This window comes from Momordica charantia, assembly GCF_013281855.1.
Source record: "Momordica charantia cultivar OHB3-1 chromosome 5 unlocalized genomic scaffold, Mcharantia_2.0 BLBB01000005.1, whole genome shotgun sequence".
NCBI classification, from domain to species: Eukaryota; Viridiplantae; Streptophyta; class Magnoliopsida; order Cucurbitales; family Cucurbitaceae; genus Momordica; species Momordica charantia.
The window spans coordinates 1,087,840-1,107,545 of record NW_028275163.1 but is presented as its reverse complement, the minus strand read 5'-3'; the positions used below and the strand labels follow the sequence as shown (position 1 = coordinate 1,107,545).

At 35.3% G+C, this 19,706-nt stretch overlaps 3 protein-coding genes across 5 annotated transcripts; all 3 read right to left on the bottom strand.

Annotated features, from left to right (window-relative positions):
* Window positions 1–194: 194 nt before the first annotated feature.
* LOC111015985 (PB1 domain-containing protein tyrosine kinase) lies at window positions 195–6,479 on the bottom strand. Of its 3 annotated transcripts, none has more exons than XM_088124598.1 (10): window positions 6,158–6,479; window positions 3,574–6,032; window positions 3,162–3,488; window positions 2,994–3,080; window positions 2,392–2,544; window positions 1,981–2,144; window positions 1,752–1,899; window positions 1,437–1,559; window positions 1,082–1,169; window positions 195–632 (listed from the first exon to the last, which is right to left on the bottom strand). In XM_088124598.1, exons 2-10 carry the CDS (start codon window positions 5,746–5,748, stop codon window positions 442–444), a joined length of 3,456 nt encoding a protein of 1,151 aa, XP_087980724.1. In that variant the 5' UTR covers window positions 5,749–6,032; window positions 6,158–6,479; the 3' UTR covers window positions 195–441. The 3 variants fall into 3 exon arrangements, with proteins under 3 accessions (XP_087980724.1, XP_087980725.1, XP_087980726.1); XM_088124599.1 differs by having other exon boundaries at window positions 6,291–6,479; XM_088124600.1 differs by lacking the exon at window positions 1,082–1,169 and having other exon boundaries at window positions 489–632.
* Window positions 6,480–8,279: 1,800 nt separating this feature from the next.
* KAB1 (potassium channel beta subunit 1) lies at window positions 8,280–11,896 on the bottom strand. The gene is made up of 4 exons (XM_022291335.2): window positions 11,066–11,896; window positions 10,091–10,234; window positions 9,721–9,885; window positions 8,280–8,638 (listed from the first exon to the last, which is right to left on the bottom strand). Exons 1-4 carry the CDS (start codon window positions 11,627–11,629, stop codon window positions 8,525–8,527), a joined length of 987 nt encoding a protein of 328 aa, XP_022147027.1. The 5' UTR covers window positions 11,630–11,896; the 3' UTR covers window positions 8,280–8,524.
* Window positions 11,897–13,275: 1,379 nt separating this feature from the next.
* PAP23 (purple acid phosphatase 23) lies at window positions 13,276–17,209 on the bottom strand. Its single transcript, XM_022291199.2, has 7 exons — window positions 16,828–17,209; window positions 16,399–16,590; window positions 15,799–16,135; window positions 15,003–15,220; window positions 14,722–14,912; window positions 14,309–14,590; window positions 13,276–13,771 (listed from the first exon to the last, which is right to left on the bottom strand). Exons 1-7 carry the CDS (start codon window positions 17,093–17,095, stop codon window positions 13,622–13,624), a joined length of 1,638 nt encoding a protein of 545 aa, XP_022146891.1. The 5' UTR covers window positions 17,096–17,209; the 3' UTR covers window positions 13,276–13,621.
* Between the last annotated feature and the right edge of the window lie 2,497 nt (window positions 17,210–19,706).

Below are 19,706 nucleotides of genomic sequence, written 5' to 3'. Positions count from 1 at the left end.
AGAGATAGGTGCCAATTATCGCGAAACTTATGTTGGCGACGAAACGCTGTCTTTGACACTTACATTAGATAAATTCATGCCTCAATGATATGACATTTCCAAGTGCAAAAGACAATACATCCAAATTCATGGTAATCTCAAAAGTACAAGCTTTTCCACCATCTAAGTAGCACTACCAATCCACAATAATCATAAAGTTAGAACTTAGAATCATCAGACACATGAAACTGCAGCCAAATGCATTTTATAAGCATTACAGTTAACAGTATCTACAGATTTTTGAAGCATATATCAACTCCATGGAAGTTAGATCTTGGCTATGGAGGAAGCCAGTTAAATTAATTACAAACAACAGCCTAAGCTTGAGTTTTTTTTTTTTTTTTTTTTGGTTTTTCCAATTCACTAGAAATGGTGAGACTTACAGGAGGATGTTGTACTGTTTCATCTACTTGTTGCTACATTTGGGCGCTTTCGCTGGAGAGCTACCGACATGTTTCGAAGTCTATTTGTTATCTCTGTGAATGATGGCCTTGCTGCAGGTTCAGGAGACCAACACTCTTCCATTAACTTTCTCCATTCGCTATCGCATCGTTTCGGGATCGGTGGTCTAAGAGTATTATTTACAATTCCACCTGCAAAACAAAGTTTAAGCACAACCATGATCCTTGCTTGAAACTTTGAACAATTCAGCACAACATAGAGAGAACTCACTGTTTCACCAGTGGCACACAGTTTTGCAATAGCAAGGCTATGGCTAGGTTCGGTACAGAAAAGTGCTCTTAACTAACTGAAAGCATTTTTCAAACTTCTTCTAGTGTTTGATTATTATTCAAAAGATTCGGCTTCTTCTAAAAACGTTTCACTTCTTAAAAGTCATTCTCCAAATTCAGTCCAATTTGAAGATTATTGTCATTTTTTATAAAGGGAATTATGCATTAGAAATAACATTGAAGGGTATTACAAGGAGGGAAGAGTGAGGAGTAAAGAAAGATGAAGGAAATTTTCATGAAAATTACGAGAGTGAGGCATATAGACCTCTCTTAGGAAGGCTTTGAGAAAGCAACATAGGAAGGAAAATTACCAATGATGGCACCACAATGCATGTTAGCATATGGTTCCTCCCCTGTCAAAATCTCCCACATTGCAATACCGAATGAGAAAACGTCAACCTATCGAGAAAAGAAATGATGGTAAGATTCTTTATTGAGAGAATGAAGCTCTCCATATTTTCATAATAGTATGATATTACTCACTCTAGATCTAAAACACTCAAAACATTCCATATCAATGAGAATATTATACAGAACTAAGTCTTTCTCACTTCTAATTAATATAAAACTATGTTCGCCAACACGATATCTATTCAACATTTACACCACTTGGTTCGGATGAAACAAATCAAACTAAAGGTCTTACTTCATTTTTAAATTACTAACCTTCTCAGAGACCTTGGTACTGCCACTATCTAATAATTCTGGAGCCATCCATGGAAGAGTTCCACGGACGCCTCCTGAAACAAATGTGTTGCGTTTGATTCTTGACAACCCAAAATCTCCAACCTGAAAGATGGCAAATAACCCCAGACGAGCTCCATACATTAAATAGGAATTTGAACTAGTTAAAGGAAACTGCATTCTTAAAAAATTTTAAATTATCCAACAGCATCTCAAGCGTAAATGTCCATTAGAACAACAGGTTATGGAGACATATTATACGTGCGTGAGATCGCTATTAGCTATATTAACAATTACCTTGCATATTGGTCGTTCAGGATCCCTCAAGTTGACTAACAAGTTATCACACTTCAGATCAAAATGAACAATGTTTTTCAAATGCAAATATTCCATGCCAAAAGCCGCATCCATTGCAATTATAAGCCTTTTCCGACGATCAAGCACTCTGCAGAGAGAATACTGAAAGTTCAATAATCATTTTTCACAATAAAGCAGAGAATCAAAATGTGGAGTTGGACAAACTTACCTGTCCTTCCTTAGAAGGACATGCCTCAACGAACCATTCACCATATACTCGGTTACGGTTGCCAACGTTCCATCAGGTCCATCAGGAACCACCCCATAAAAAGCTAGAACGTTTGGATGGTGAAGAGTCGATAGAATCCTTGCTTCTCTCCAGAAATCTCTAGTCTAAGCAAACAGTGAGATTTTGGTCCCAAGTTGAGGGCCAGGGGGGAGGGTGGAATTAGATTGCAGGAAATATGTTCATAGGTCTAGTCATTATTGAAATGCATTTGAGAAAATAGAAGGTACAACTTTTACGTCGAAACTGCAGGCACAATTTAGTGATTTTCTATGAAATTTCCATGAAATTTTCCATGAACACTGGAATTCGTTATATATTTAAAAAAAAAAATTTAAATCATGTGGAACCCACCAATCGTTCTTGCTCTGAAAAACTGCCCGAGAAGCAACTCTTTTTTATTCTCTTAATAGCAACATCTGTTCCCCTCCATTTTCCATGATAAACCGTGCCGAACGTCCCAGATCCTAATTCCTGCAGTTCTTCAAGATCTGCATCCTTTATAATCTGCATAGCAGCGTACGGATGGATCGGTTAAACATAATTTCAGCTTTCGTAGATTGCAGAAATCTAAGAGACTTCATCATATACTACTAGTTTACACCCTTGGAAGGTAGTAACCTAATTTCTACTCAAGTCGCTTTTGACTACAACCATCATCTTTATTCTACAGTTGCAAAATCCTTATCAACATCCTTACATGTTTTCTTTTGACGAACAAGAAAGAGTTATTAAATGACATTTATATATACTAGTATTTAGCTGTGGAAAATGCTCAATACTAGTATTACAACAACGCCATACTATGATGCATATTTTACAAATCTCAATTGTCACCGCTATGTCGACTTGAATTTAAAAAGTTACAGGTACTTTAACTTGACGAAAGAAATAATGTTATATAATATATGAAAATTAAATCTACACGAAAAGGTTGTAATAAAGAAGCTCCGAACCTGCAGGCCATAGATGCCAGCTTCGATTTCAGCTATTGCTGCCTCGCTCATACACTCATCCCTTGAACTAGTAACACTGTCTGCATCCTGAAAAGTGGACTATTGGGTTAAAAATGAATGAACTGGATATACTGCCACAAAAAATTGAAATTAACAGGAAAAGTTTACCTCACGTTCAGTTTCGGAACTGGAACTTAGAGCACCATTCCCTCTGGAAGATGAAAATTCATCACTGACCTCGTTTTCAACCCGTGGGACAACTCCTGAAGCTAAGGGTACGTCAGGAGGCATACTATCAGTTACATCTTCAACTATTACAGCTAACTCCTCATCCTTTTTGCCATGGGATTCATCTGAGTGTGATGATTTGATAAAGAGAGCATCATCACAGTTGCTTTTTTTTCTGCTATGGGCTGCAACCTTATGGTAATTACAGGTTACAAAGTTCTCTTCAATAAGAGAAACCTCTATACCTGAAGAAGAACTATCCCATTTCTGAAAACAACAAAAGGACATAACTAGTTCATACAAATTGGAGCCTAAAAGAAAATTATTATTTGCAAAAAGGAGATATACTTACCGATTCCTGATTTATGATCTTTCTGTCGCTCAAAGCTTGAGTTGTAAGAGGTCGTAGATCAGAAGATGCGCAAGACAATGGTTGGCTCCTTACTATATCAGAAGTAGCTTGTTGATCCTTGACAGAATATTTGCTCTCCTCGGACAGCTCTGGAGCAGTTGTTTCTACATGGTAAATGAGGGAGTGGCCACCCATGGTACCTGCAGAATTTTCTAATTCGAAACCTCTTTCGGCAGAAATTCTGCCTTCAAGCCTTTGTACATTTTGCGGGAGACAACCATTTTGTTGGTAGTCAACATGTTGCAGATGATAAATACCTCCCTTGACATTATCCCTTTTTCCATAAAAATTGCATTCATCAAATCTTTCATTCTCACTACCAGGCGCCAACTTTCCACGTTTCTCATATTTAACATCTCGCAATTCCCTGTCAATTCTCTCCTTCCACATCGTTGGCAAATCCTGCAAGGAACTAGACATTGCCAGTGTAGGTGATTCATCTATTTCATTAGCTGAGGTCAGCGGAAAGCCTGCTCCATGAATCGACTTTTCATCCTGTTCCTGCAGTATTGGCTCAGAATGTGAATGCATTATTCTTTGTCCCATATGGGCGGTTCCGGATCTTAACTGCATCGAGTACTCAGCATCAGAGAATAGCTGTTCATAATTAACTGCCCTTTCGTTCAGCATATTTTTTATTGAATGTGTACCCCTTCGACCACAGTTGAGTGCAGGCACAAAATCTTCACTTGAGCTTCGTGGGAAATGAACATTATGAACTTTGTATGCCTCATCAGTTTCCGCTGTATATTTGTCATGATGGTAATTCATCAATGGAGAACCATGATAAAGATGATTGGGACGGCCCATTGCATCAACATAATAAACTGTAGTATCACATAGGCGTTTTTCTGAAACAATTGGAGTGAAGTTTCTAGTATCTTCTGCAAGTGTTGGATCCACGTTCTTAAAATCTTTTTGCATAACTGTAACCGGAGAAATCAAAGGTGATTGGTTAAATGACTTGTGTGGGATTTGAAGGGGAGGTAACAATTGACCAACAGGTCTAGGGAACATTCCTGCCAAATTTGGTATATTGGGATCTCTAAAGTCTGTAGCATGTGAAGCATCTGTTCGAAAATTGGGACTGTGATCAGAGATGGTTCCCGCTAGGCTAGTCTGGCTTGTAAAACTCTGCCCACTAGAGCTCCTCTGAAGACTTGGGTCTAATATACCATTCACAGCCGCAACATATTGATAGTCAACATCACTTGGTTGAACTACCCTTCCTTCAATGCCAGGAGGGCTATCACAACAATCATTTGAAGAAATAAGAAAAATTCTAAGTCTTTGGGAACCCTCTGTGTTCTCCAGCTCATGATATTCCTCTATCATATGATGAAGATCCTCATCAGAACAGACAGAGATAAGTGAGTCAAGATCTTCACCAGGAAGCTGGTACTTTATAGTGTGGGGATGTTTACAGATAGCATATGTCTTATTCGTTAGTTCTTCGCACGAGATGTCTTTCCTAATGGATATAATCCGTGTTTCTCCACCTACATATCTAAGCTTCCCATCATTAGGCCTTGGTAATATTCTACCTCCGAAACTGCAGAGAAATTTAATCTTGACAGTGACAGAGAAATCTCCCATTCCAGCCCCACAAGGATAACACGAACGAGGTGATTCCAACGCATACAAGGTTGGCGTCGTGGGGGTGAATTGAACTCCTCGGTTGATTTCATCAGCATGTAAACCTGATGCTTGTCCAATAGCACTATATTCCCAATGATATTTGTTTGTGTTGTTAGGATAAACCTTGTTCTCTATTTCAGCTGCATAAACAGTCATTGGTATTGACAATAATTCTGAACTGCATTCAGAATTCAACCTCTTGAGTCCAAGAATACCACTGAGATCCTCATATGCTATTTGATTGCTCGGATTGAAACCAAGACCTGATCTCTTTTGCTGCTGTTGATCTCCATCACTAATATCTGACAATCTTCTTAAAGCAGCTCGATCCCGAATAAATTGGGGGGAAAATACCTCACCCGTCTGCATACAAACATCACTCACACTCTGATCTGATGTAATTCGGACCTCCGAAACAACCCTCGGTGTTTCCATGTAATATTTTTGGCTTAAAGCGCGATGTAATTCCCTAGTCATGGTCTCAAAAGGGTAAGTTGTTCAACATATGAACATTTTCTGGCCTTTTAAGCCACTGGGCACGAATGCCTATACCTTCTCTAATTCTTCTTCAAAATATAAATCTCTTTCCTTATCCTATTCCATTACAACAACAACAAAAACAAAAAGGCCACAAATCTGCAAATTCTACACTTGGAACCCCCAAATAATCTGCATCAGACGCTAATTTCGTTTCCCCAAAATTTACAGAATGCCCCGTCTTGGTCACGATGACAACCACTGTTCCTCAAATAATAATATTGCTGCAAATAGTTGAAATGTAAAAAAAAAAAAAAAAAAAAAAAAAAAGACAAAAAAAATACCATAGAAACAGAGTATTTCAATTAACAAATGTATCGAAAAAACCATAGAAACTAATTCCACTCACGACGATTAATCTTCTCAATTTCCACGAAGCAGGAGATGAAGAAGAGCGCGTGGTGTTTGGGGGAATTTCTTCTCTCCTCCGGGAAACGAATTGTACCCTAGCTAGAAACGATCAGAATGCAACAAAATCGTACCTGTTTCGGATTCTGCGAAGCTTGCATACGAACGAAAAAAGCTCAGAAAACGAGAGAGAGAGAGAGAGAGAGAGAGAGAGAGAGAGAGAGAGAGAGAGAGAGAGGTGTTGAATGAGGAACGGAGTTGTAGGAGAACAACAATGGTCAGAATAACGCGGCAAAAATCTCAGGGAGGGAAGTTCCCAACCGCCAAACTAATTTATGAATTTCTCGCTTTTTTCAACGCACCCTTTTCTAATATGTATTTTTTATATTTTATTTTTTTTAGTCCGGAGATTTCGAATTTTCGACTATCGATGATATATGTCTTAATTTATCTTTCTTCCTCTTAAAAATAACAAGGTACGAGAGTAAGGATCATTAACCAATTGAATTAGGCATACATTAATACATAAGAATAATATTGACAACACACATGTAGGAATTTTATTTTATTTTTTCTTTTTAAAAATTTAATCTAAATAGTTATGATTATGGTAAAATATATTTTTTGTCCTGAGGTTTGGATTAATTGTCCATTTAGTCGTTAAAATTTTAAAAGGGACATTTTAGTTTTTGATGTTTGAAAAATAGTGCTAAATGTTTCTTGAATTTATTCGAAACTTACCTGTGTTGTTGAGCTATAGCGACGTTGGCAATTATACATAGATATTAATTGATAATAAAACAAACTATCTTATTTTATTTTCATAAGAATTGAATTTGAAAATTATATGTTAAGAAAATAATATTGAATCGAAAATTTTAAAAAATATTGTATTTTATTTTTTACTACAACAAGTAAGATTTAAACTTTCAACTTTGATAAAAAAGTGTTATATATTTTTACTATTGACCTAGAAGTTGATAGGTAAAAATTTTACTCTTCAAAATTATTTGGATTTAATTATAATATAGGCTGCACATGATTTGATTTTATAATAATAAACCAATAAATATATGTGTGTGTGGATGGCAAACTTTTGCAAGGTCCATGGAAATCCAGTCCTACGTGGAACACAGTGGCAGTGGCCAATACGTGCTCTCCACCCATGTATGATCATCATCTATTTTTTCTAATAAGTTAATTTGGTGTAAATTCCTAATATTTTGTTTCTTATTTTTTTAAAATCAATAGATTTGTTGGACATAAAGTTAAATTTATCCGATAAAATTTTAAACTTCTAATTTTGTGTTTAATAAATTTATGAATTAAAAAAATCGATTAAATCATAAATTTATTTAAAAAAATAGATAACTCAAAGATTTATTAGGCATAAAACCGAAAGTTTATAGAGATATTAAATAATTTTTTAAACTAAGATCTCACAGACCTAAAAGTTCACAGATATAATTTAAGTGAAATAATCTTTAGAAAATGTATAACATTTTTTTTATTCTACTTATGAGATGTATCTATCAAATAAACATATCACATTAAGAGTTATCTATGTTCAACTTATCAAGCCATTAATAACCTGTTAGATTTATTCAAGGTACAACAGACTAAATTTGAAATTTAAGAAGTAATAAAACAAAACAGAATAAATAAAATAAATAGATCAATATGATATTTTAATAAAGAGATGCTAATTCAATACTTCCCCTTTCCGAGTTGGAAGCAATTTAAAGCATTTTAAAATTTCCAAAAGTTAATTTTTACCATATTCAAGTAGTTAAAAGCATCATGCGAAAACACACCCTTAACGTCTTACATATGAGCCACTTCAAACATATTTAGATTTAGATTTCCAACCCGATCTATTGAGCCACCTACGATTCGAGCCAATAACAAGAACCACACAAACAACTCGTTCGTTCGAGCAACCACACGAACAACTCGTTCGTTTGAACCACCTACGGTTCAAGCCAATAACAAGAACCACAGCTATTTAGATTTACAACTCGTTTTTTTTTACTACTAAGGGTGGATTAATGACCACTAAGAGTGGGTCGATAACCCACCATCGAAAGCATTCTGCTTGATAAAGCAGATACTTCGGATCCTGCTTGAACGAAACAGAAGCATTGGTCCATGCGACCATCGATACTTCATCAAGTTTTTATATAATTAAGAATTGTTTGTTTTACCTCCCTAAAAATCATACACACCAAAGGCCAGAATAATGAAGTCCCCCCACTAGTTCATTACAAACATACGAGATACAATGAAGGTCATAACACACCAATAAACAACATAGAAAAATGGGAGCCGCAGAAGACAACGGTGCTAACTGCTAAATAATGTGCTATCTTCACCTAAATGACTCTGCACGCTTTGGCTTGCTTTGAACAACAGCCTCGATCTTCTCCATTACTGCAGGAGTTAGCAACGGGATCACATCCACAGCTTTCATGTTCTCCTGCACCTGCACACGTCCAAAAAACAGTTTGTCGAGCCTTCGTAATAGACACAAACAAAGAACCTCAAAGTTCCAATGGTGGGTTGGTATTAAGAGGATGTTTAGCTCATGAGTTAGATTAATGTTGCCCGAAGTCAAGAAATCAAACTTATGTTGTTGATTTGTTTATCATAGATTACAGCTTTGCTAATCCCACGACTTGTATAAATCCATATTACATAAACAGACCCAAACCAAACCAAAGCCTATGAAACTCGCTTGTTATACTATAAACTAACTATTATTGATCATAAAACTCATCAACCAAATACAAGTTGCACAAACTTCAGTTATTATAGCTTATTCCTTTATAGTTTCTACAATCCGAACACAAATCGCACAATTTAAAACTTCTCAACTTCAAGTCTCACAATCTCAAAACTTTTTATACATATGAGAACAAACATTCTCTACCTTAAATTAAGTCTTAATTGTCCAACTTAATTAGTTTTAGGTGCTCCCTAAATATTGCCCAACTATTATCAGTCTTAACTGTGTGGTTCCTAAATCCGTTATGGGAAATTGAACTACAATTCAATGGCTGGATGCAAGGGCATTCAAAATTGTTGTTATTATATTTCCCCTATTTGGATATGCATATTTACGCTTCCAAACCAAGAGAACAGAGATAATCCCACTGAATCAGGTTAGATATATCCTCACAGCTAAAAGATCAACCTTTTAAGATCTCTCAATAACTAGCAGAATATGAGACCTATATCTAAAAAGTTTTGTAGTGAATTGGTATAGTTTGATGCCGGTTAGATTAACAGATTTTTTTGAAATATTATGGGTAGTAGAAGAGCACACTCCACAAGCCTCTTCCATACAAGCCCACTCTTTGAAGGCCATCCCTTACAAATCCAATTAGGTGCACCCGATGAGCCAAAGGAAAGACTCCCAATTAGTCCACCCATGTTTAACCGATGCCTGCATCAGTCTTTTCATCTTTCCCTATTAAATGAAAGAATTGGCCATACATGCTGACAAGACTAGATCTCGGAGTAATGGGTGCATAGATTCTAAACCAAAAAGCTCATAAAACTTACCTGAGATTCTTTCGTTGCACCAGTAATGACTGATGAGACATTAGGATTTGCAGCACACCACGCAATTGCTAGCTGCGACAATGGCACACCTAGCTCGTCTGCAATTGGTTTCAACCCATTGACCTTTCTCAACACGTCATCAACCAATGATCGGTTTGCAAGATTCTACAAACATGCAGAATAAGAGGCTTAGTTACCATGTTCTCATTGTTGGATAAAGTAAACAACACTAAGTTCTTTAATCACTAGGGAGGAGGTCACTTGCAGACGTTAAAATTGGAAAAAGAAACCGATTAACCAATAACTTATTCACTACATTCACTAACTCATATGGAAGCATGCCAAACTGTAAAATCCAAATTCATCTTACCTTGTAATTTTCCAAAGCAAATCGGCTATCAGGTGGTATGCTTCCCTTGTTATATTTCCCAGTGAGCACACCAGATGCCAGTGGACTCCATGTTGTTAAACCCAAACCATAGTTGGTGTATAAAGGGAGGAACTCGGACTCGACCTGCATCCACACATTAGCAGCACGTCTGAATCTATACATAAATGAGTACAAATTAATCATTTTTCCACCAGATGAAACCGTACATGAGTTAAATTAAAGACTGTGTTCCAACAAAAAAAATCTCATTTGACAATCTTCTAAAGATAGGCCTCCACTTGTTCTCAAATGGGAGAGGAGAACAATGAGAATACTATTACAAGTGAACGTACATGGTTAATAGCTTCATCTATGTGCCACTTTTCAATTTAATCCCTAATCTTTAAAAGTTGTCATTTCATCTTCTACATATTAAATATTTTCAATAAAATCTCTACTGTTAATAAAAGGAAGTAATGAGTTAGACATTTTATTAATTGATTTGAGGATTCCTCCCATCTTAATTTAATGAGCTAGACAAACCCACTAAAAAGATTGAAACACCTACACATTCTATATAACCCAACCTGAAATGTGCTACTCATATAGAAAATCTATCCATTAAAAGTACTGCTAGTGCTACACTACCAACCAATCACCTTGTTGGAAAATAGTACTATTTTTCAATCTCCGCATAGTTGTTTCTTTAATATTTACTCGAACTAAAGTTTTGAATGAAAAAAAAAACGGAATGAAACTTTTAAAAGATCAAAATGAAATTGGAAAAGAACATAGATAAAGGACAAAATTATATATCTAGCCCATCAAGATCCCCCCAGTCAATCAATCAGAGAAGAAACTATATACACAGTTCCATTGGCAACCAATTACAGAAACCCTCAATCGAAAACTCTATTTGTACGATCTAAGAACACAACAGGAAACAATCGAGTAGCTGCGAATGGAGGCACATACCTTATGCCGAGATAACAAATTATACTCGGGCTGCTCCACGATCGGGCCAACCAAATCCAATCGATCGGCGACTCCCCAAGCCTCCGTGATCTGCTGAGCGGACCACTCACTGGTTCCCCAATAAAACGCCCATCCCTTATCAATCACATGATTCATGGCCCTCACCGTCTCCTCGATCGGCGTGGAGGAGTCCGGGCGGTGACAGTAGATAAGATCGACGTAATCCATATCCAATCGCTTGAGCGAAGCCTTGGTACCTTCAACGATGTGCTTCCTGGAGAGGCCCTTGTCATTGGGACCGGAACCGCCCCAGAAGATCTTGGTGGAGACGACGATGTCGGAGCGCTTCCATCCGAGCTCCCGAATGGCCTGGCCCATGATCTCCTCGGCCCGGCCATTGGCGTAGACTTCGGCGTTGTCGAAGAAATTGACGCCATGGTCACGGCAACACTGGAGAAGAGATTTGGCCTCCCGCACATCGAGCTGGTTTCCGAAGCTGACCCAAGCCCCGTAGGATAGCTGGCTCACCTTCAACCCGGACCTCCCCAAGTTCTTGTACTGCATCGTGGACGGAAATGGAGGAAGATCGAGGTAGGAGTTTGAAAAGTGGAGGGGCGACGGAAGAACAGAGGAATCGAATCGGAACGGTAAAGATTTTCTGCAACAGCGACACGTGAAGCGGTGGGTGGTGATGCTACAATTCCAACGGAAGAGACATATAAATATTCGATGCCCAAATCACAACTTCCGAGCTCAAGTTCTTCAACTTTGGTCTTTGGTGATCTTTTCACGGCTACCGTGTCCGAAATTCTCAAGGTTTTGTATCTAATAATTCTTCCATTTTGAAAAGTTTATGTTGCTAATTTTTTTTAGGTAAAAATATTATTTTGTTATTTTTATTTTAATTTATTATCCATATTTTTTATTTTAGTACCACGGTGGATTTTGAAATTTGGATCTTTTGCTCGTAGATAAATGTCCTAATTAGAGTTATGTTTATGTTTCTAATTTTGTACTAATAATCGTATTACTTTGTAATTGTTGAAATTTCAATTTTATTTTGTATGTATTAATTAATGCAATTAACTTGTTAGTTAATATTAAAATATAAGACCACCTCAATTTAGTCTTATTGATTTTACACTTAATGTATTCCAAAATTTTAATTAAGTTTTAAAAAATAGTTTAAATCTTACGTTTAGTTTATTTTAATCCATATATTTTTAAAATATTTATTTTGAAATTTTGTTCATTTTTATATTTATATTTTCGAAATATTTATTTCGATCCTTATACTTTTGAAACATGAATATTCAACCAAAAAAATGTATTTATCCATAAATTTTGTTGTATAGATAGTTTTTTTTGTTCTTGACGGAAGTAACAAGCAACCTTGCATTCTAATTTTGTTTTGCTTCGTTTTATGTACTTTTCTCAAAAGTAAAATAAGAAAAACAAGCAACAATGCATTTAAATTCGAATTATTGAGGATCATTTTAATTATTTATGGAAAACTAAAAATCTAGCTTTTTTCCTTTTTTTTTATTTATAATTACGTGACCTATTCCTTTTCATCAAGCAAGCCACGTGGAAATCATTGAGAAATATGGAAGAAGCAAAAATGGCTTAGTATTTCAGGTGGGCCCCGCCAACTTCTCGAATAATTCACTGCTCCACGTGAAAAGCATCCGTGGCCGATTTTAAAATCTGAAATTGTAGCATCAACTTCTATTATTTCATCCTTAATATTTACTTATATAGAAATACATATAATTTATTTACATTAATAGACATAATAATTTTTTTAACGGCAAACTGCTTTTCCAATTTTATTTTTAACCACAACTTCCCGATTTCAACTTCTATTATTTACGCCCGGAACATAGTTCAACGATTAAACAACTTATAGAAATTCGATCTTCCATCTTGTGCTAGGATATTAAATCTTAGGTAGGTGGTCACTATGGTTTCATTCCCTCTAAATCCTTTTTAAATAGTTACCAACGGAACTCTTTTTTTTTTTACTTTTTTTTTTGTAACTTTTTTTTTAATTAAAAAAACCCCAATTTAACCTTCAAATTTATATTTTCTAAATAAGGGAAAACGGAAGAGAGAAAGAAACTTTACTTAAAACTTAAAAGAAAGAAAGAAATAAACTTCTTTCCATTTCTTGTTTTGGACTACTAAGGTTCTTCATTGAATGTCATTAATAAGAAAACAAGTATGCCATTTTTATTTTCCATTAATTTTAACAAACAAATAACGTAAAAAAAAAATTGAGATGACATTTGCATTTACCTGATAGAGGTACCCATTTCCAATGGAAGCGTCCAGCGAGGGAGTAAAGGAAAGAAACGTTTGGTTCTCAGATAGATTTTTATATCTTAGGTAGGTGGTGAATCATGGGCTTGAACTCGTTCTTTCCAAGTCCCTTTATATACCAAAAATGTCTGGGAGAATCCATGGTGGTTACTTACCGCTCCAACCTCGAACTATTTTTTATTGGCTTTCTTTAAGAACAAGGAAAGATTCAAAGAACCTGTACGGACGAAGAATTCAAGATAGTTTGGATAAAGAAGTGATCTTGATGGTTGGAGAGCACAACTCGGGTTGCCTAACGATGTATATTTGATCTCCATGGCTATCTTCCATGTACACATCTTGATTCCGATGCCAAGTCCACAACGAGTGCGTAGCATTTGCTACCTGCACAAGACAAATAAACTGGTAAAGTTTTGCAGCTCTTGCCTCAGATGAAGTAGCATAGCATCTTCAACTAGAGAACAAAATCAATCGAAACATTTAAAAAACGAGGCATCTCACTAGAAGGGCCAACTTTTTATGTTATTATATTTTATAAGACTGAGATTTGCATATAATTTAGCAGCTATGATATCTGATGTGTTAAAGAAAATCGACTTCAAGTATCTTGATAATGGTATGATGACAAAAGCTTTCATAGCTTTGCTCTTGCTTTTGGTCTCTTCCGTCTCTAGTTATACTAGACTTTGTTTGCACTATTAACAAGGTGTTCATGAAATTTTTATCGAGTCTAAAATTTTGTAGAATCGGAACTTGAAATTATATTTTAAAGAGAAAATATAAAGTTAACTTAATATGACTTACTATTGCCTCACTAAAATAGATGTTGATCTTTTAAAAACAAAATAGGAGAGCAGATCAACTGAATTCCAGTGAGAAAAGTTGCCTAAGGACAAAAATGTTAAACAAAAGATTATTTACCTCAAGTATTCCATGACCAAAGCTGCTTTCTCTAAATGCACTCCACTCCGGTTGCATGTTCCAACAAAACTTTCCTTTTGCTGGACCTGAAGAGTAGTTCAAATGACAGAGTCTTCCAAATTCTGGGATGTTATCTCCAGCTGAAGGACATTTTCCAGGCTCATCCGCAAAGTCTACATCAACTTTCTCAATATTTCCACCATCTCCAACTGTTATATAAACTGGGCCACAAGAATCCAGTGTATAGTTGTACACTCTGTTCATGCGCTCGTAGGCGTGCACCTGAAGAGCAGAGATGGATGATTCACATTCAAACAAATATTCATCTTATAACAGAGAACTACCAGTAAAGAATCTTTATTTTCCTTTTGATTGGGGATTCTTCCAGGAGCATCCTTAATTTGGCGACTTACATGACCAGAGAAAACAATATCGACACCATGCTCGTAAAGAAGGTGTTCCATCTCTTGACGCATGCATTCAAATTCCTGGTAATGGGAAGAATAGCTATTGTACCATGGAGGATGCCAGGCAGCTACTAACCATGGGGTAACCATGCGATCCACTTTATCTAGATCTTCTTTCAGCCAAGCATACTGAGCACCTATATGAGAGCCATGCCATTGAAAATTTTACAGACCATTCTTATTTGACCAGAAAAGTTCTTTTTCAAACACTGATAGGAAGCATATACCAGTAGTGTTGTAATCAACATATGCTCCCAACATAAGAAAATGAACTCCTCCAGCATTGAATGAGTAGTAGAAGCTACTGTTCGAGCCACTCTCAACAGAGGGCACTGCAAATCTTGTCAAATATGAGTTAAAAGTGATCCCAGAGATTTGGGGCTCAATCTCATGGTTACCCTCAATAACCATCATCGGAACTCGCGAGGTCAGCGGCTCCATGAACCTGATACTCCAAAATGATCCATGTCAAAACCATAGTATATTGTAATGCAAGAATTATAGAAACAGACCATTCTTGCTCCCCTCAACCTAAAAGCTTAAATTGATGGGTTATGGGGATGAAATGACATTATAAGAGCTCGAATACATATAGGACCTCCTACTTGATATCATTTTATCGCTAAACCCAAAAGTTTAAGTGAATAGATTACAATAATTTAATTTTTTTTTTATAGATGCTAGTAAAGTTTGATATTGAAAAAGTACTTCTTCCACAAAATTTACCCCAAATCTTAGAAACATTTGTAAGAGAAATTATTTCCAACATCTAAAAACAGGATTCAGAAAATGGGGGATTTTTTTTATTATTTTGTTTTTTTTATTACCCAGGTGTCGACTATCCTTTGACCGTCCTTATACCTGGGGTATGCCCACTGTCCTCATATGCAAGAGGTCATTGTTTCATAGATTTGCGCTCCATATAACTTGAACCTAAGAACTCAAAGAGGTTTCTTGAAGCCCCAAGCAACCCAAACTACCCTTGAATACAAGAAAATTGGATATTGTTATCCCGCGTCTTACCTACCCCACCCATCCCAACGTGGTTGATATGTCTCTCTGATAGGGGCATCCGGAAATGCACATGAAAAGCACGAAGCTCCTTTGCCACCAGTTGTGAGGTATTGGTTTGCATAAGTCAAATCTCCTATCATCAATATCAGAGAAGGATCATTCTTAATAAGATGATCAATGGTTGTTGTTGAATTGCTCGTAAGGCCCAAGTCTCCAACAATGGCTATTCTTCGAGGATATGAGCTTTTGGTAGGCACTGGTAAAGTCTCGAAAACGTGCTCACAACTCAATGCTGAAATAGAGCTATCTCCACATCGATAATAGTACTTTGTTTCAGGCTCAAGACCTGCAAGAGACTAAACACATATTTGGCAAATTAAAGGGAATAGTCTTCTACATCTACTCTACTAGCAACCTCTGATAGGAACAACATATTAGGCAAAACTAAACCTCCAAAAAACCATCCTTTCAAACTAATCTCCTCAACTAGCCATACTGACGAAATTATAAGAAATCGTGATCGTTTCAGTCACCTGAACAATCAAAACAATTACAGAGTTCAAAACAGTCCAACTATCATAAGAAAACCATGAAGAAGAGCTTTAATACCGTCAATTCTGACATGGTGAATGATGCCAGATGTGTAATTAAGCAGCCCTTCGAACGGATATAGTTGGCTATAGACAGTCGAAAACCCTCTTCTCACGCTCGTGTAATTCCCACTTTCTTTTCCATACCAAACCTCACTGCCGACGGATGATGGATCCAGCGCGGTCACATTTTTGCCAATCTGAGCATCCCCTGAACCAATTCGAACAAACCCAGATCGCAAATTCCATCAAACAACACAACGACATGACAGCTACTTCGAAACTTCAAAAGGAAAACATATCAATGATGCTATGATTCCTCACACCAATTTGACTTAACTTAATCTGAACTCGGAAGCACGTAGACAAAACTTCTCGCAATCAAAACGCAGAACTAAGATTACAACGAACTGGAAATTAATTAATCAGGGATGGAGAAAGAAAATACCCGTAACCCAAGAAACCCACATGGACGACGACGTGGAAATCGCGAGGGAAATCTGTTCAGGGAAGTTCGACGAGACATTCTTCCGGAGCCTTGGATGATCCATGGGCAAATCATCGCTTCCACGCCTCAGAGACGGATCAAATCGCCGAGTAACGGGCAAAAATGGTCCATCGAGAGTGGTGGGGATTCGGCGATGATCAGCCACAGCCAACCCAATTAAGAGCAAGAAAAGGGCAATCGAAACCCATCTCATGGTGGCGATTTCCATCTACAGCTCGTCGACAGGATTGTGGCGATGGCAGAGAGGGAAAATGGAGGTAAATCGTGGTGGGGTTTCGCATCTTTGCCATGAGAGTGGAATATGCTGCAGGTCCATTGGCGCATTTTGAGTAGTTAGTAGTTACTAAGAAAACAAAATCACAATCTTTGTCAGTTTGAAGAAGATTAACGCGCCAAATGGATCTGAAGAATTAGTATATTAAAAGGTGACCGTTAGTTCTTGCAAATTATACCCAACGAAAAGTTTTCAATACAACATTAAACTAGTATTTAAGTAATTCTATTATGATAAATAATTAATTAATTAATTAACTAAAACGGCAACTCCTTCAGAAGGGACACTTTGAAATTTTTTCAAAAAGTAAAAAAAGATAATGAAATTCCAATGAGTAAAATAGACAAAAGTTGAAAATTCTGAAACTAAACGTTTTTTTTTTCCATATATATTGTCAAAGCGAGTATAACTCAATGGTAATTGACGTATATCTCCAAATATAATTTATATGTTACGTAGAGCTAAATTTACAGCTTATTCAATTTTGGTATTTTTTAAAACCTTGCATGAAAAATCATTATTTGACACAGATCTAATAAAAGGGTGAATAATAAAAAAAATTAATCAAGACTAACACAACTTCTTGTTCCTTTTTTTTAAAAAAAAAATCATATTTGATGAGAAAATTAATATAAAATGATGAAAAACAAACAGTTCTGTTTATGAAGTACTCAAATTACTAATCAAATTGATAAAGTAATTGACTTTTATTAATAAAATATTTAAGTAATTTTGATTTTTTTTTGTTTGAAGACAAATTTGAATAATACTCAAATAGTTAATACAAACATGATTTTTTTTTACCTATACGAATTTGTTATTTAGTATAATTCAATAATAATTACAAAACATAAAAAGCTTATATTATTGAATCGTGACATTTATGAGATTTACACTAATTAGTAATTAACGATATAATCAATTGAGAAATTTCGTTTGTTCGACCTCAAAATGTCATATTTGGGCTGGGCCGAGCCCACGGTTGAAAAACCTTCCCAATACTTGGTCATAAGACGCAGCCCAAGCCCACACCACACCCATCCCTATATTCTTAGACACGTCGGCCCAATTTTTTTTTTTTTTTAATATTACTTGTTTTTCGTTTTCCGTTTTCTAAAAAAAATCATAATGCTTTTATTAACGAGCTTCTTTGTTTGGTGACCTAATATTTATATTAAATTATAATGTTGGTCCTTAGCATTTATTTACTTCGTATCATAAATCTAAAAAAGTTTACTTTTTGTTTGTTTGTTCTTTTTAACTTTGGATTACGATTCTAGTAATTTTTTTTTTATGAATTTAAACAGAAATGTGACATGTATATTAATTAAAAATCATTATTTGACACGATTGACAAATTAATAGCATAAGTAAAGGAATAACAAAACAAAATAAAACGACAATTTGTAAAATGATTTTAGTATCATTATTTTAAAAAAGATAATACGATGCACGTGTCAAAGTATAATAATATGTGGTTAGTATCAATTAATATTATTCATGTCTTAGAGATGGTAGATTAAACCATTGACATTTAGAATTGTAGTAGATTTTGTATGCACTGAATTATGCTTATATTAACTCTCAATTAGATCTAATGTAACGTTCAATTAAAATTTAAAGTTTTTCTTTATTTATTTTTAAAATTCATGATAAGAAAAATATTGTAAGATCAGACAGTTGTACATGAAAATTAACATAAATAAGCTTAAATGGATTTGAGACCATTAATAGTTATTAAGAAAAAATTATTTGAAAAATTTTTTTTTAACTAAATAATGATAATTAGTTTATTTTTTTAGTACAACATGTGGGATGAGTGTTCGAACTTACAACCTCTTGATTGGAGATATATATCAAACTATGTTCGTTTTGACAAATAATGATAATTAATTGGATTAGAGATATATGTCAATCAACCCTAAATCACGCTGGTTTTGACAAATAATGATAATTAGTTGGATGATGAAATTTAATTAATAGAGAAGGCATTCTTTATCCAAAAATAAGAAATAAATAAATAAGCATCGGCATCCCCATGTGCACGTGGGCCAGACGTTTCGTGTAAAAAGGTCACGCTTCTTTTTCCCTTCCTCATTTTTAGCGTTTTCTGTTTTTCTTTTCCCTTATAACTTAAATTTAAGTTAAATAAAAAATTTGTTCCCTAATTTTATTTTTTTAGTATTATTAATTTTTTTTTCAGAGAAGTAACTAGTTTTAATTTTAATCCTTATGATTATAAGAATTTTAATTCATCTCTATGATATGAATTTAATTACAGTTTGACCTCTATAATTTTAATAATGTAATTTGAGTCTTATGAACTTTTTTTGTTGGTTGGTCCTTTAATATTTTTAATATTATTCCTCAGGATTTTTTACAGGTATGATACGATCGGGAGATAATAAAGAAGGTTATATAAAATTTTTAATATGTTGCAATGTGAAACATATAAAATTTAATGACAATTGAAAAACTAAATTGGATATTACAATTTAAATTGTAAAAAATAATAAATAGTGTGAAAGAATTCTAAAGACCAATA